The sequence below is a fragment of the Schistocerca nitens genome, chromosome 2 (genome assembly GCF_023898315.1).
Source record: "Schistocerca nitens isolate TAMUIC-IGC-003100 chromosome 2, iqSchNite1.1, whole genome shotgun sequence".
Classification (NCBI taxonomy): Eukaryota; Metazoa; Arthropoda; class Insecta; order Orthoptera; family Acrididae; genus Schistocerca; species Schistocerca nitens.
In genome coordinates, this window is record NC_064615.1 from 627,159,488 (window position 1) to 627,176,373 (window position 16,886).

At 37.4% G+C, this 16,886-nt stretch overlaps 1 protein-coding gene across 2 annotated transcripts in view; it reads right to left on the reverse strand.

Moving 5' to 3' along the window:
* Positions 1–232: 232 nt before the first annotated feature.
* LOC126236721 (glucose-induced degradation protein 4 homolog) overlaps positions 233–16,886 on the reverse strand; it is a 95,738-nt gene continuing 79,084 nt past the window's right edge. For both annotated transcript variants that reach the window (XM_049946244.1, XM_049946245.1), the window contains exon 4: positions 233–3,638. In XM_049946244.1, coding sequence (XP_049802201.1) covers positions 3,575–3,638 — 64 coding nt within the window. In that variant the 3' untranslated portion in view covers positions 233–3,574. The remainder of the gene's footprint in view (positions 3,639–16,886) is intronic.

Sequence of the window (16,886 nt, forward strand, 5' to 3'; positions counted from 1 at the left end):
GAAGTAATTACATCTTGTCTCCCCTCAGTCTAAGAGGCAAGTCATTTTCTTCCTGGGCTCCGAGTGACTGCCTTTTTCAACATTCCCTAACCTATCCTTTTCCCCTTCTCAAGGAAGAAACTAATTTAATAAAATGTCAGCAAAGCGTACAGGTAAGAATAATTTCACATACATTTTTGAATATTTACCTTAGGAAACTTACAATTAAGAAACAAAAATATACATGTACAAGTAACTGCAAATCTTCAGTACTGCACTTTATTTGCAACAAAATCTTTTTCTGAAAAAATAAAGTTTTATAAATTCTTTACAAATGAATGTAAAATTAAATAATTGTTTATGAACTATATTACAAAAAAGTCAGTGCTTTGACCCAAGGAGAGCAATGCTGAAAGTGCGGCTCCCAAAAATTCGTGCAGGAGGTATTTCCAACACAAAACCCTGTGCCTCAGCTCACAACATATTTCACAAACCAAACTGGAAATATCCAGTCATTACTAGTATAATGATGCATTATACACAGCTATACATATATATAAGTAACGACATTGAGTATTATTGCATTTCTTTTCCACCTACATGCAAACTTAGCAAAATAAATACAGAATTTCAGTCGGTTCACATATCACAAATTACATAAATTGTTTCACTATTTATGCAACAATTATAACCAGCAGAACTAGACAATTTTAAAGACTACACTGAAAGATTGTGCTTACACTTATAAGTAGCATATCAAAAGAATATCTACAAGTGAAGAGAGTTATTGAATCTCAATCAAAAATTTGAAGTCTGGCACTTATCTACAAAATACTAAATATTGAAAACTTAATATTTTGTACCTTTCCTTATAGTCTTAATGTGTACAAATGTTTCAGTGATGCACATTCTCAATTACTTATGGCCCTTGCCACTTGATAGCATGATTAAGTCTTACCAGTGTGCAATACAACTGGAAAGGAGTCTCTAAAATGTGCCAATTACCAAGCAAATTAACTTAAAGGGTCAAAAGTATAAAAAATAGTTAATGGTAAAAGGAATTTGCTTAATAATTGTTACAGTAATTTTCATTTGGTATGTTAATTGACGTTTGGTTTTTATGACGAGAGACATGATGTGTGCTAATTTTGTTGATTACCAAATTCACAGTATTATTATTATTTTCAACATTTCACACATTTGCCACATTTCATCCAACGCATTAACTTCTGCAACACTGTTCTATCCTTTTGTAAACATTTTCCACACTTTTCAATAACAAATTTTTTTACACCGCTTAATTTTTACAATTCTTAAACCAAACACACCACCATAATATGAATCTTCAAGTTTAATTTTAATAAAAAGGAACCTACTCCACTTGTACGAAAAATTACAAAATTATACTGAAAGTATCATAGCAGTTTTGGTGTTTTTCTGTACGAAGACTATGAGTGTACAACAATTTACAAAAAAGGTTATGCGATTTTAAATGAAGTACAAGAGTGATAAAAATCTAAATTTCACTACGCTATAGCAATGTGCACCCCCAACCCCCAAACAAAAAATAATTGTTTTATAGAATGGAGAAGCAACACAAAATCTGAGGCATGTACTTAGTAGCACAAGTCATCACATTCAGTTTTAAAATCTGCATTTATGAATAAGAGTTAACTGCAGTTTATAGTCTTGCTCGAAGTGACATGACAATCATTATAGGAGAATTATTTTAAATTGTGGGTTTATTGCTGAACTTCCTGAATTGAGGCTATAAGCTGCACAAAAATTACTGAACGAGTTGTTCCACATATGGAAGCCACCCAGATTGGAATATGGCAATAATTCCAGATATGCAAGCACAGAGCTAGTCCCTAACCATTTATGGCACCCCTCCTTTCTTCGCCACTTTTGTTAATTCTTCTGAGCAACACTTCTTCATTGTTCTCTTCTTACCTCTGATTTCTTGTATTTTTCAACTTATTTATCATTCTCTTACACTTTCATACTACTTGCAGTATTGTATTAAGATTTCTGAGCAACGTACAGCCTTTTGAACATAAACAGCCTTTTGCATGCCACACTATTCTCCTTTGAGTAAAATAGAATGTGTAGGTTTCTTATGGCCTATCTTTATCCTTTTGGCTGCTCTTTTGTATCAACACTGTTTACTTAGAAGCCTCCAAGAGAAATATACATTGGTAGAAGTGTTTAATGATAATTAATTTACTTTTGAAACACTAGATAAATTTTTTCACTGCTATTTAAAACTCTTATGTATTTGGGGATTTATTTGCTGATAATGGAATAAATGTGTAATGATTTTATCCTGAAACTGAAGTACTCAACTGTGTTACAAAATAAAACAAAAACCATTCTACAAATAAAATTATATATTTAATGTAAATATCATTTTTGTTAATTCTTGTTCTGCTGTAACAATTTTTAACTTGCACTGAGAAAGTAATTGTTACTAACAGTAACTTTCAGAAATCAACAATCTTCTAATGTACAAGAAGGAAAATAAATTGTAACCAAACACTTTACATATAGAATATTAACCATACAGAATTACTTAGGTAACTTAAATTTCTAGAACAAGAAATATAGAAACTTCTTATACAACTAACATACAAACATGCAGATGTTATGCATTCCACAATCTTCCTTGCAGAGAAAAACAAGGCATTAAAAGTTATTATACATTAAGTTGCATGTAAATAGAATTTGTATTTTTGTTTCAGAAACACTGATCACATTAAAAAATTTTGTCAACAGTCAGAAAATGTATACCGAATGCAGTTCACACATAATATTCACTGCAGAAACAAGTAAATTATGCTGAAATTTTCCCTGTCTAAATATAGCCTGTGGACTTTGAACTCTCAAGATAATGAGTTAAAACAACTCTATTTATAACAAAAGCCAATTACGGCATCAGACAGGAAATTGCAATGAATTTGTTTTATCAGCACAAAAGTTACAAGATGCTCAACGTCACAAACTAAACAGCCAAAAGTTTATTAACTTACTCATTCTTTTTCCAACATACATAGTCACATACTTTTCATTATAATATAAATGAAAACAAACATCTGTTACATTTAGACATGGTAAAATGTGACACATCATTCACACAATTCAAAAGTTATATTAAAATTGAAGTGACTAATGGTACTGTTCTTGCAATACTTTTTTTTAACTGACATGAAAATAAAAAATTCCAAAACTGATGTTAAAACTTTAAAAAATACTAGTACAGTACAGCCATAAACATGATTTCATTAAGAGGACAGTGCATCACTTTAGTAAAAACACCCACTACAGCCATCAGGAAGATTACTTTCACTACAATTTTCAAAAAATTTTAAAATTAAAATTTATACCAATAACTGCACAAAATAGAGCCAACAATCTAGCAGAATGTTAAGATTTTAAACTGAAGCTACAGCGTTTGCTCATATGCATCTTATTTACACACTCAGTCCAATATTTTTTTTATACAGAAGTTTATGCTGACCAGAATTTTTATTTATGCACCATTTCAGTTCTGCTTTGGAAAGTCTCATAGTAACTTCCTGATAAAAACTGTTTAATTTCACCTGAATTCATAAATTTGTATGCTATGCTCTGGAACATGTGTTAATGTTAAGGACTGATACCTGAAACGGTAAAAAAAATTGTGTTACATAAAAAATTGACTGAAAACGATTTTATATCTAACCATATGAATGACTAATTTAAAATAGATGTTAAAATAATTACTATCTATCCTACACATTTGTAGAACATTTTAATTAGTTGTACTTGACTGGCAACAATTTACAATGTGATGAATTTTGAAATATTTCGGTTCCATCCTTCAACAACCCTCGTTTTGATTTGGCCTTGACATTCACCATCACAGCAATTTTCCACTGCATCAGGAAATTTGTAAACAGGTGAAAAAAGGTGTAATTTAACCAGAAAGTAGCGGGAGTTTAAAAGTATGTCAACAGAAATACGAAACAACTCCACAATCAGAGGGTTGTACCAGCTAAGTTGCCATATTACACAGTATGGACTACAGTCACTGTGAAAATTTCTGTAAGTTCCCTGGCTGCCCAGCATTCAGTTATGATTTTACTAATGCACTAACAAATAGTAGATGTAGATGTGCACAGTCACAGCAGATGGTGCCTGAAGACAATTTTAATATCAAAAAATCAGTCACACTATAAATTAGGTGTCACTTGCAAAGTGCAGCTGAATGTCACTTGTCAATTTATTAAACAACTTTCATCTGCAGCCCCAATTACTCTATCAAATTCCAATCGAACCAGTAATGTTAAAAGCGATAATAGTACGAAACTAGCATTTTAAAAGACTAACAAAGCAACTACCAGAATAAAATCCAGATACAGGCTTTATGAAAAACAGGGATATAGAACATGAACCAAACAAAAGTTTTTTCCCTTTTACGGTCAGACTAATACAATATATAGCAAGTGACTGTTAGAAAATGTGTAAATGTTGTCTGTCTCTTAATGTGGTGCGTATCATGTACACATACTGTAAGTGACATTCCAATATTGTTATCAGACTTCTCTGAATGACTAAAACCATCTTGTGCAATCAGTTTTCAATGCTTATGTGTTTCCAATAAATTAATTAGTTAACTCTCCCAATTTCACACACTGAATGAAGACATGAGTAGTTATGAAACAACACACTGGCGTAAGTTAGCATGGAATCCACAGAGAAGGTGGCAAGGACCTGCTTGAATTATTTAAAAAGAGAACATTACTACAAAATCCAGAGATTTATTTCTTTATTGGTCCTGTGAATCTAGTAGGACTCTCCAGTGTACAAAAGATATTGGACCATTCATTAAAAACAATACAAAATCTTTGATCTTTTTTCAGACGTCATTCTAACAACATTTATTTGTCTTGTGTGGTAGCTAAATGCAGGTTCATTACGAGTTATGCTTGGGCTGCCGGTGTTTAGTTTTTCTTTTCTAATAATTAAATTTTCAAGTATATAACTACACGGAAATGGTAGTATTTTACTTTTCCTAAATAGTGTCCTGCATGATCTTTGATCTAATCCTTCCATTAATCTAACAATCTTTTTTTGAAATGATTTCTGACTAGCTCCACAATTTCCCCAAACACTACACCATATTTCAATATTGAATGAACATAAGCAAAATATATGGTCCTGAGATTATAATGTGATATACAGTTTCTTATTACTCTCATTACAAAACATGTTTTGCTCAGTTTTTTGTTCACATAATCCATGTGTGTATCCAATTTCATGTTTTGTTGAATCCATATACCAAGAAACTTCGTACTCCCTGTTTTTTTAAATTTTTTGTCCACTTATTTCTACAGGAGGATTACCTGGTGTCCTATTCTGGGTGGTGAAAATATTCATTGCAACAAATTTTTCCAGATTTATAATCAAACTGTTTGCAACAAAGTACTTTACTATCTTCTCTGTGACGGTCTTAATGTCATTTTCAAAGTTTTCTTTGCTACTTCCTGTAATTAAAATGCTTGTGTCATCTGCAGATAGATACAGCTTACTGTTTTTACTGCTTATATGTGAATCGTTTACATGTAGTAAGAACAGAATTGGATCCAATATGGAACCTTGGGGGAACTCCATGTCTCACCACTAATAAATATGACTGATGAGTTTTGACAATCCCATTTATTTCATGTGTTATCTCTATGAGTTGTTTTCTTTCGTGGAGGTATGATTTAATCCACTTATGCAGTGTTGCCATAATACCCAAAGTTCTGAATCTTACCTAGTAATTTATCATGATTGATGGTATCAAATGCTTTTTACAAGACTAGGAATATACTTGAGGTATGTTTCTGCCTATCTAGGACCTGTAGAGCTCATACAGAAAAGAAAAGGTTGCTGTTTCTGTAGAGGGATTTCTCCTAAAATCATGTTGAGATGCCGTTAGTGCATTATATTTGATAGTCTTATAAAAGAGTTTCTCCAGAATGTTAGAAAACAGACAGTAGAGAAACTGATCCATAATTTGACACCTCTTCCTGGCTTCCTTTTTTGTGTAGTGGTTTATCTTTAGCAATTTTTTAAACATGTTGGAAAGCTGCCTGGTGAGAAGAACAGGTTTACAAGATACGTCAATAGTTCAGAAATTAAGTCTACAAATTTTTTTTACAACAAAATCTGGTAAGTTATCTATTCCTGATGAATGTTTTGATTTTAAAAGCTTGATTTCTTGCTGTACCTCTTGTGTATTAGTTGGTATGAGAAACATTGTTTTCTACTTGTTCAATTTTTGATGTTACTTGTGAGGGATGTTTATGGGTGACCTTTTCCTCAGTAAGTTTTTTGCTACATTTACATGTGCTTACATTTGGTTTGCAGATAGTGTGCGAACTTTCATTCAACCACATAATATTAGTGTTTGTTTGTTACTTCCTGTGTCTTTCTTTACAATATTCCAAACAGTTTTCATTTTATTGTATGCATTTCGTATGTATCTATTATTTTCCCTCATTTTGGCATTGTTTATTACTTTCCTGAGAATTATCAAATTCCGGTGTTCTGTGACACGTTTCTGTAACTCTGTAGAGGAATCGTTCCTCTGTGCATGATTTTCTGATACCTGCAGTGCTCCATTTGTTTGTGTGAGTGAGATTTGACCTCCTAATTTTAAGTGGAAATGCTACAACAAAATGATATTTAACTGTATTCATAAAGATATTAAATTTGTCTGATATATTCCCAGCACCATAAATTTGCTCCCAGGATTCTTTTTTTAAAATGATTTCTAAATATTTCAACATTCCAATCATTGTAATATCTGGTCTCATATGTACTTGTCAGTTTGTTGGTCTTATCACATTCAATATTGAAGCTTATGGTTTGTCCATAGTGGTCTCCAAGTCCAGTCTTTATTATTTCTGCTTTGTAATGTTGTTGATTAGGTTAATTATTATTTTGTCTATTGTGGATTTTGCAGAGCAAGTTTCTCGTGTTGGGGAATGTGTTATGATTTTCAAGTTATAAGAAACTAGGAGATTCAATTGTTCTGTTCTTGTTTTATGGGTTTTGCTAAGTCTATATCGAAATCACTGCATATGAGGAGTGTTTGTTTATTTTTTTACAGTTTGAATTAATGTTTTTTCCATGTGTTGAAGAAAGTTTTTTTTGTCTCCATCAGGAGATCTATAAATGCATACTCAGTTGTTTTATTTGATGGTAATTCTATGGATTGGTTTTGGTTTTGTTTTCCTTTAGGGCGCAAGAAACAACTGGAGTCATATGTGGCCAAGTCAAAACTATAGAACACAGAGACAGAGAGGAATTAAAAAACGACTATACATCAGTCCCAATTGACATAATAGAAGGCAGCTAAAAAGAAGCATGTGGAAAAAGGACTAAAAAAAGACACAATACAGAAAAGGAGGTCCAAAACTAAAAATTAAATGGCCTTTGCCATATTGCTTTGGCAGGTACAAAGTAAAATGTGGTCAATAACCCAGGCGCTATTTGCTAAAACGGCCGATAACTCATACAGCAAACCCAAGCGGGAACGTAAATGGTTAAAAAAGTGGGCATTCCATCAGGGAGTGGCAGACAGTTAAAACTGTAGCGTCACTTATCAAATGACGATTAAAAAGGCAGTGCCCAATAAGCAGCCTAGTAAAAATGACCACCTCCTGGCAGGAGGGCTGAGAGGAGGTCCTCCAAGCTGCTGAGAGAGTCTTAATAAGCCGAAGTTTATTCCCATGAAGGGAGGACCATTGGCGATGCCAAAGGAACACCATCTCTTGACAGACGACAACACAGAGCATCAGAGGGAATATAGGAACTCACGGGCTTAGGTACGAGGACTGCAATTTTGGCAGCAGTGTCAGTAGGCTCATTTCCTGGCAGACTGACATGACCAGGAACCTACAGAAACATCATACTGCCTCCACCAAGAGAGAGCAAGTGACTGTTTTTCCTGGTTTCATAGCACTAAGGGATGGGCGGTGTACAGCACACATAGACTTTGAAGATCGCTGAATGAGTCTGAGCAGAGGACACAACTGAAGAGGGAGTCTCGCCATATGTACCCCATAGCCTGATACAGGGTGAAGAGCTTGGCTGTAAATACTGAGCACTGTACCGGAAGCTGATATTGAAAGACACGGGTGCCGATGGCGAAGGCACACCCGACCCCATGGTCAGTCCGAGATCCATCAGTGTATACAAAGTTCCACGCGAAGGTCGTGAAACTGAAGGCAATAGACTGAGGCTAGAGTAGTGTCCTTAGGAAGCGAATGAAGGCCATGGATAACATGGGCCACTTCACGAAGGTGGTGAGGGTTGACACCAACCGGGAAAGTTGTAGGTAGTGTGAAGTTAAGTCGCCGTAGCAAGTGCCGAAAGCGGACTCCAGCTGGTAACGGAGAAGGGGGGAGGGGGGGGGGGGAGGAGGAGAGGGGGGGGGGGCACACACCATACTGGTAATCAAAGGAATCATCAAAGGTGGCAGCATATGATGGGTGGCAATGCATGGCACACAAACGGCATGCATATGTGCTGAGGAGAAAGTCACGGCGGTAGGAAAGTGGTAGTTCAGCGGCTTCAGCATACAGACACTGAAAGGCGCACGTAGCCATACGGATGCCATGATGGTGAAAGGTGTTGAGACTGCGTAAGAGGGATGGGCATACAAATGCATAAACAAAGCACCCAATCTAGTTTTGAACAGACAAGAGACCGGTACAAATGGAGGAGAGTGGTTCGATTGGCACCCCAGTAAGTGACATTGAAGAACCACTGCGAGATACGACACATGGGAGGACCATGAGTGTTTCCTATTGAGCACGAGCCCCAGGAATTTCGTAGTTTCAGTGAAAGGAAGGGATACAGGCCCAAGATGTAAAGATGGTGGGAGAAACCAATTTTGTTGCCAGAAATCCATGCAGACGATTTTGTCAATGGAAAAGCGAAAGCCATAGTCAATGCTCCAGGAATAAAGATGATCAACACACTGCTGAAGACATCTGTCAGTGAGACAGGTCCATGGTGAAATGCAATAGATGGCAAAATCGTCAACAACAAGGGAGCCAGAGATGCCCAGAGAGAGACAAGCCATTACAGGGTTAATGGCACAAGCAAAGAGGACTACACTCAGGACGGAACCCTGAGGCACACTGTTTTCCTGGATAAAGGTGTCCAACAAGGCAGAACCCACACGCACTGCACTGCAGTGTTTCGAGAATTTATGCGTAAATTCTGGACCCACTCTGCCTTCTACTGTCTCTAACACATGATATTTTAAATATAAGTGAGAGAGAGCCTATTTACTGAGCATCACCTGTCTGTGTGTGTGTGTGTGTGTGTGTGTGTGTGTGTGTGTGCGCAGGTTTGAAGTTTATCGTGAGACTACTATAGACGTGGTGGTCGAACGGCACCAACACGTGTCTGCCAGTCGCGCCATGGAAGCTGTAGTGAAAGAACAAGGAGTGTTTATATATGTTGTACTGTTTTACAACTTCGACAATTGTAGTGGAAAAAAAGAACAGTTGAAATATTGTTAATTAATGTTCATTTTGGACTTGGAGAGGATAAGACGTGTAATGTGATTCATATTGAGAAAGGACAAGGTTATCAAGCCAACCTTACCTTTTATGTGAATCTACTTTGTTTCTACGCTTTGGAGACACGAAGAGCCTTATTTCATAGTATTTATTTATGTGGAGACTCAGATTTGTAAAAGTTTGATGTTCAAATACACATCATTAAGTGCCGAACACAAAGTTTGTATACTTACTCCACACATTCTATATCAAAAAGTGTTAGAACATGGCGACCTGTGTGAAAGGACAGAAGAAAACAGGAATTTTTGGAGGAAAATGAGGTAAGAAGATATTATGTGTTGCCATAACAGAACAGCAGCAGAAAAAGAGAAGCAGAACCAGGGGACAGATCCAAGACACCCCTTTTTTGGAGGAAAATGAGGTAAGAAGATATTATGTGTTGCCATAACAGAACAGCAGCAGAAAAAGAGAAGCAGAACCAGGGGACAGATCCAAGACACCCCTTGTTTGGATGTGAATACCAACATCGAAGATTAAGATCAAGAAAGATTTCCCTCTGTTTAACAGAACCACTTAACGTCACCTGCAAATCGTCGAATACAGCTTTGGCGTAGCTTACCACCAGAGAGGTACTGGAACAACCCTAAAGAAGAGCTTGCTACAGGATGTCACCTCCCATATAAAACATGGAAGGTTCTCAACAGGCTGAGAAATGGTGTATCCCAATGCAAGGTAAATTTGAAGAAATGGGTTTTCTCTCCAGGAGATGAACTATGCGAATGTGGCGAATAGCAAGATCACCAACACCTGCTCAACTGTAGAAACCTCCCAGCACCATGCCCGATGGACGATCTGGTTATCGCCAATGATACAGCAGTTCAAACAGCGGAATTTTGGATGTCATATGGAATTTAATCATGTACTTATATCGTTTGTAAATTGTCGTCTATCAACTATATATATGTATGTTATGTTCTGGACACGAGTAAATAAATAAATAAATAAATAAATAAATAAATAGCAACCGAGAATAACAAGACAAAATAACCAGTTCATGAAATTGGATTCTGCCTGAAAATTCAAATGGTGAAAATTAGGAAATGCAACAAAAGGGAAGACGTAAGAAAGTCATAATGTTAAAAGAAAACAGAAGATCTCAACGTATTAGACTAAGAAGAGATACGCTGAGAACAATTCAACGAAGAAGATCCGGTGGTGAGTAGACAGCTCTCGCACACATCCCGAGGACGCAGACGTGGAAAGTAACATCCGACGCTACAGGCACCAGTTGTTGCTCGCCGGTCTCGATCCCTCATCTGCTCGCCGAAGCAGCCTAAACTCTATGTCGGGTGAGCATAAAACAGTACTTTATTGTTTGAGTGTAAAGTTGGATAAACTGTCGAGTGAAGTATACTCGTGTAGTTACTACACTTAGAGTGAAGTTTTAAATGTTTACTAGATCCAAAGCGCATGAGAATATGGAAAACGTGAAACAAGTAGAAGAAACTCGAGAACCAGCTATGGCTGTAAGAATCCGTAGAGAAATGCCAGAATGGACTGAGTTAGTAAATTTAATTAAAGTCCAGAGTCTAAAGTTAGACTCGGTAAATGCTTAGTTAAATTCTAAACTAGGAGCCCAGAGTTTACAATTAAATGAAACTTTAAATTCTAGATTAAATGCTCAAAATGAAACGCTAAGGAAAGAAATAGGTTTGGTACATTCTAGTTTAATGCTCAAAGTCAAGTTCTAAATGACCAGGGTGAAACCTCGAATTGTCAAGCAACCAATCTAGGTTTATAGAGTGCCAAGGTTGACGCACAGAGTAGAGAATTTACTAATCTATCCGAAGGCATGGATACTTTGAAGACTAATTAGACACTGTAAATGGTAAAGTTGAAAATTTGAAGTTAGATTTAAAGAAGGAATGGAGTAATTCTTTAAGTATTCAGATAAATCAAATGTTTGCTGAATTCAACCAAAACCACACTAATAATTTGCAGGATTTGACAAAAAAGTTAGAATTGAATATTGAGGAAAAATATAATAGTGTAGAATTAGACATTAATGAAAAGTTAGGATCAATAGAGGATGTATGTAATGCCCAGTTTAATGCTGTAAAGCAGGCATGGCATACTTTTTAAAGAGAGCACTGATAAACATAGCGAATTAATGCCTGTCATTCAATCGCAAATTACAGGTGTAAGTACACGAGTAGACAGAGTAGAAAGAAGCATCAAAAAGAAGACAGCAAGCTCTGATATCATAAATGTAAGTAGTCTGGAAGAACAGGTAGAAGAAATTATAGATCAGTAAGTCACAGAGAATAACCTCAGGGAATGCATCACCTATGGCTTCTTCCGAAATTACTGTTGCCAAGAAGGGCCTAGACGAACTCTGGAGAGAAGTCAAACTTATCCAGGAACATGTATTAAAACGAATAACTTCACCTAATGTTGTGTTACTGAGTGAAGTGGTGATTGTTTTGCAGTGGGGAGACAATATAAGATCCATGGGATCCAGGTGGAGTCGTCTATCCACCCAGGGACATTAACATTCAGAGTGAATGGGCGGAGTGACGACTGTCGGCCCGAGTTGTTTTCGTGTTTTTTTTTTTCAAAATAGTTTTCCTACACCAAATTCTCCTCAAATCTTAAACTATTCTGTCATTTATTTCCAATTTCTTAAACTATCCTATAATCTGATTACCTAGGAAACTGGATATGACTATAACGTAAGGACTGGCTTAAGAGAATCACAGATAAAAGGTGATCTCTAGACGAAATAAATTGAATGGAATACGTTTGTGGAAAACGTGATATTATGTGACTAATTTAAATAATTATTATACTATAGTGGATAGACTTTCTATTTTGCATAGAATATTTTATACCTTTTATAAAATGTTATGTAGATTGGAGGGTTTGTATCAGTTCTGAAAGGGGTGGGCATCGTAGATAAAAGTATGATTTACACAAACAGATAAATCATGACTAAACCAACATGCCCACCACATCATACCTTTCAAACAACCCTCGCAAACAAGTGTGCCTGATTCTTCACCATTTGCCGTCTCCATAGAGCTGCTAAGACTTCCTTCGGTGAACTCAAGAGTGAAGGTGGGAATGTCTGTTCTGGAGGAGATTATTTAACACTAAACCTTCTCCGCCTCCTCACTCTAGTACCTGTGAGGTAGGGATCCTAGGGAAGGGGAGGTGGGAAGGGTTTACTGTCTTCAGGGCTATCTTCTTTCTGCTCTTCGATCTTAGCAACCATTTCTATTTGTTTCCATTCTTACTTCTCATTTGAGGACCTATCTATTTTTTCCCCTCTTTCCATATTTCACATACTTCTATCGCAGAAGTCCTTCCTGCTTTCTGTGGTTTCTAATAACCTACATCTTATCTTTCAATAAGAAGGCCGAAGAATCAGACTACACGAACACACGTCCGCATACATACAAAAAGGGACAGATACACAGACAATAAGGTAACAGATTAGAAAGATGTGAGAACCGCCAATATAAACTACAATGAATGTACATAAGAAAGAGGCATGAGAGAACATAAGGCAAAGAGGAGTTAATTATGATAGTCATTCAGGAATGTCAGTCCAACAAATATTCTGATGAATTTTAGGATAGTGGGACTCTTATTGCCTAAGTAAACATTATCTACTGAATAGCACATCCAGACAGGGTATCTATTACAAGTATAGAAGATGATGAGTAGAGGAGGGAGTTGATGAAATATTAAGAAGTGAATGCGAAGTGTAGACTATATTTGTAGCTTTACCAGAAAATACTTAACTACAGTATATGTAGTAATGTATACTGGGGATAATGAACCTTGAGGCCTACTCAGAAAGGATAAGGGGGGCATACACGGCATCTGCTAAATATATAGGGAAGGCGTACCTACATGGAGATAGGATGACCTGTAGCCTATTGAAAAGGGATGTTTTATGAAGGGGCATACCTACCAGAATGGAAAGAGGAATTGCACTCATACGGTCAACCCACAAGTAAGGTATAGGTACTGATCCTAGCAGGAGGGGACAGTATCTTGGCAGAAGTCAAATGTTATACAGGATTATTCTGGTAAGTTTGAATTCTATGTAACACTAAGATTATCACATTTTTGTTAAGTTTACAAGTGTCAAAAGCAACACTTTTATTTTGCCCTGAGTTCCTCCAAACTACTACAGTCTATAAATAATGAGACTATTGCATTCTAAGGAAGTAGTACAAAGAATTAGAATAAAGAATAAAGTACTCAAGTGTCATGAACACCTGAAGTTTGCGATTGGAGTTAAAGAAAGAGTCCTCACAATTCCTAAGTAATAATAATGCGGAATGAAATCATAAATAAATGCTTTTATATAAATAAAAACAAGGTAGAGTAAGGAATCTGTAGAAAGACAACAAGCAGAAGCTTGTGAAATATTATGTATGATATTAATGTACATAATGATGCATAAAATATCGAAGGTTCAACATGGGGGAGGGGGGGAATATGTAGTGCTTGAGAATTTCTGCGTAAATTCTAGAACCACTCTGCCTTCTACTGTCCCGAACACACGATATTTTAAATATAAGTGTGAGAGTGCCTATTTATTGCACATCACCTGTCCGTGTGTGCAGGTTTGAAGTTTATTGTGAGACAACTGTAGACGCGCCGGTCAAACGGCTGGTTGCGCCATGGAAGCCGTAGTGAAAGAACAAGGAATGTTTATGTATTCAGTGCTGTTTCTGTAACTTGGAGTTGAAGTATTGTTAATTAATGCTGGTTTTGGACATAGAAAAAGACAAGACATGTATTCAGTTTCATATTGAAAACGGACATGGTTATCAAGCCTACCTTACCTTATATTTAAATCTACTTTGTTTCTACGCTTTGGAGACGTGAAGAGACTGACTTGCTAGTATTGATTTATATGGAGACACAGAAAACCATTCATGACACAGGTGGCTGAAGTAATGAGATGATGAACTGCAGATTGCCACGCTTTAAATCCACACTATGGATTTGTTATTAAACTGCGAGACTCGAGCCACCATACCAGGCAGGTATGAATCATACGTTCCATCACCTTGCAAACACAGCTGGTAAGAGAGAAGGGGCAGTAGCTAGAAGAAATGTTTTTGTTCATACCAGGCTTAGGTATGGGTTTGATGGTGGCTTCACTCCAGTGTTCGGGAAACGTGCCCTCTGTCCAGATGTGGTCGTACGTGGCATGAAGTTCTTATCTGCGAGAGAAAAGTGCTGCAACATCTGAATGCGGATGGCGTCCGGCGCTGGGGCAGACGATCGGGATGAACTTTGAGCATTATCTAGCTCCCACATAGTAAAGGCGGCATTGCAGCGCTCACGATTCGGAGAAGAGAAGGGTATCCCGAGCCTGCTCTGCTCGTTTCCGATGGAGGAAGGCAGGGTGATAGTGGGAAGAGCTCGAAACTTCCGCAAAATGGCGGCCCAATGTGTTGGAGATAGCAATAGGGTCAACAATGACATCATCTGCTACTGCCAGGCCTGAAATTGGGGAATGGATCTTGGTCCCAAAGAGCCATCGGAGGTTGGCCCACGTGACAGAGGAAAGGGTAGAACTGTTAACAGAACTAGTGAATGAAATCCAGATAGCTCTTTTGCTATCCCGAAGAACGCATCTGTTTATAATGAATGCAGTTTGCCATCGTAGGATGATGGTTAAAAACGCAGAGAGCACATGTCAGAGTGCGAATTGTGTGGCGGTATGCCTCACTCCACCAATGCACTGGGACACAACGTGGTAAAGAGGAAGTGCGAGGAATGGAACGTTCTGCAGCAGTTAGGATAAAATTTGTGAGATATTACACCTGGTCACCACAACTGGGAAAATCCAGTTCTCCGAAGGTCGCCAGGGAGGAATCAAGCTGCCAGTCAGCCTTAGTAAACTGCCATTTGGGCCTGCATGTGGATGGGGTAAGAATCAGCAAACTGACAGCACACGGGAAATGGTCGCTTGAGTACGGGTCAAGTTCATTGTAAACTGAATGTTTGTCCACACAGTGTCTCAGACACTACACTGCAGTATTTCTGGCATAGCGAGGAAATGACGAAAGAAAACTGTGTCTAACCCCAGGTGGGAATCACGGCTATATATTTCAAATACAAGGGAGAGTAAGACACCAGAACAAATGGAGATTTGGAAAGCTCCTGGAAGCATGCTTGTATAGACAAAGGTGTTAGAGGCTTCTTGCGACAAGGAGAAATCTGTGTTTGAGTCCTGGCCCGGCACAAATTTTCATTTGTTCTGAAATATTCTATAGCGATGCAGAACTATATCACAATTTATGAGTTCAATCTATACCAAGTTAAATTTCTGCAACCAAGCAGTCTTCAGTTGAGTCATACTCACATCAGTTCACTGCTGAGGAGTAAGCCCAAGAAGATGAAGATGATGACAACGATTGAGGCTTCCAAGGAACTCAAGTGTATTTAGTTCATCAGTGAGACAAACAGGCATGGTCAGCAACTGGTAATGGCAGATGATTTTGGCATAATTTGTGTTGTCTATCAACGGACTTGAGCTAACATAACTGCATAAACTGGGATTTCACCCATGAGTTTTACTCCATACTTATGTTCTATTTTAAGTCGTTTATAGATGACATTCAGTGGACAGAATGACGCAGAGCTATAATAGAGGCAAACATCACCAATGTGATGTAGCCAATGCTGATGATACATTAGGTCCTATGGTGGTCACAATTCCATTTATTACAATGATACTTAAATCAGCCTACCGTGATACTCTAGTAATAATAATAATAATAATAATAATAATAATAATAATGGGCAAGTTGCTATGGTAACTTCATATGTGGCGTGTGGCTAGGGTATAGTGTCTCCCTCTTACAAGGGAACCTCCCCGTCGCACCCCCCTCAGATTTAGTTATAAGTTGGCACAGTGGATAGGCCTTGAAAAACTGAACACAGATCAATCGAGAAAACAGGGAAGTAGTTGTGTAGAACTATGAAAAAAATAAGCAAAATATACAAACTGAGTAGTCCATGCGTAAGATATGCAACATCAAGGGTACTCCGAGCTGAGGAGCGCCGTGGTCCCGTGGTTAGCGTAAGCTGCTGTGGAGCGAGAGGTCCTTGGTTCAAGTCTTCCCTCGAGTGAAAAGTTTACTTCCTTCATTTTCGCAAAGTTATGATCTGTCCATTCGCTCATTGACGTCTCCGTTCACTGTAATAAGTTTAGTGTCTGTGTTTTGCGACCGAACCGCAAAACCGTGCGATTAGTAGACGAAATGACGTGCCTCTCCAATGGGAACCAAAAACATTTGATCGCAAGGTCAT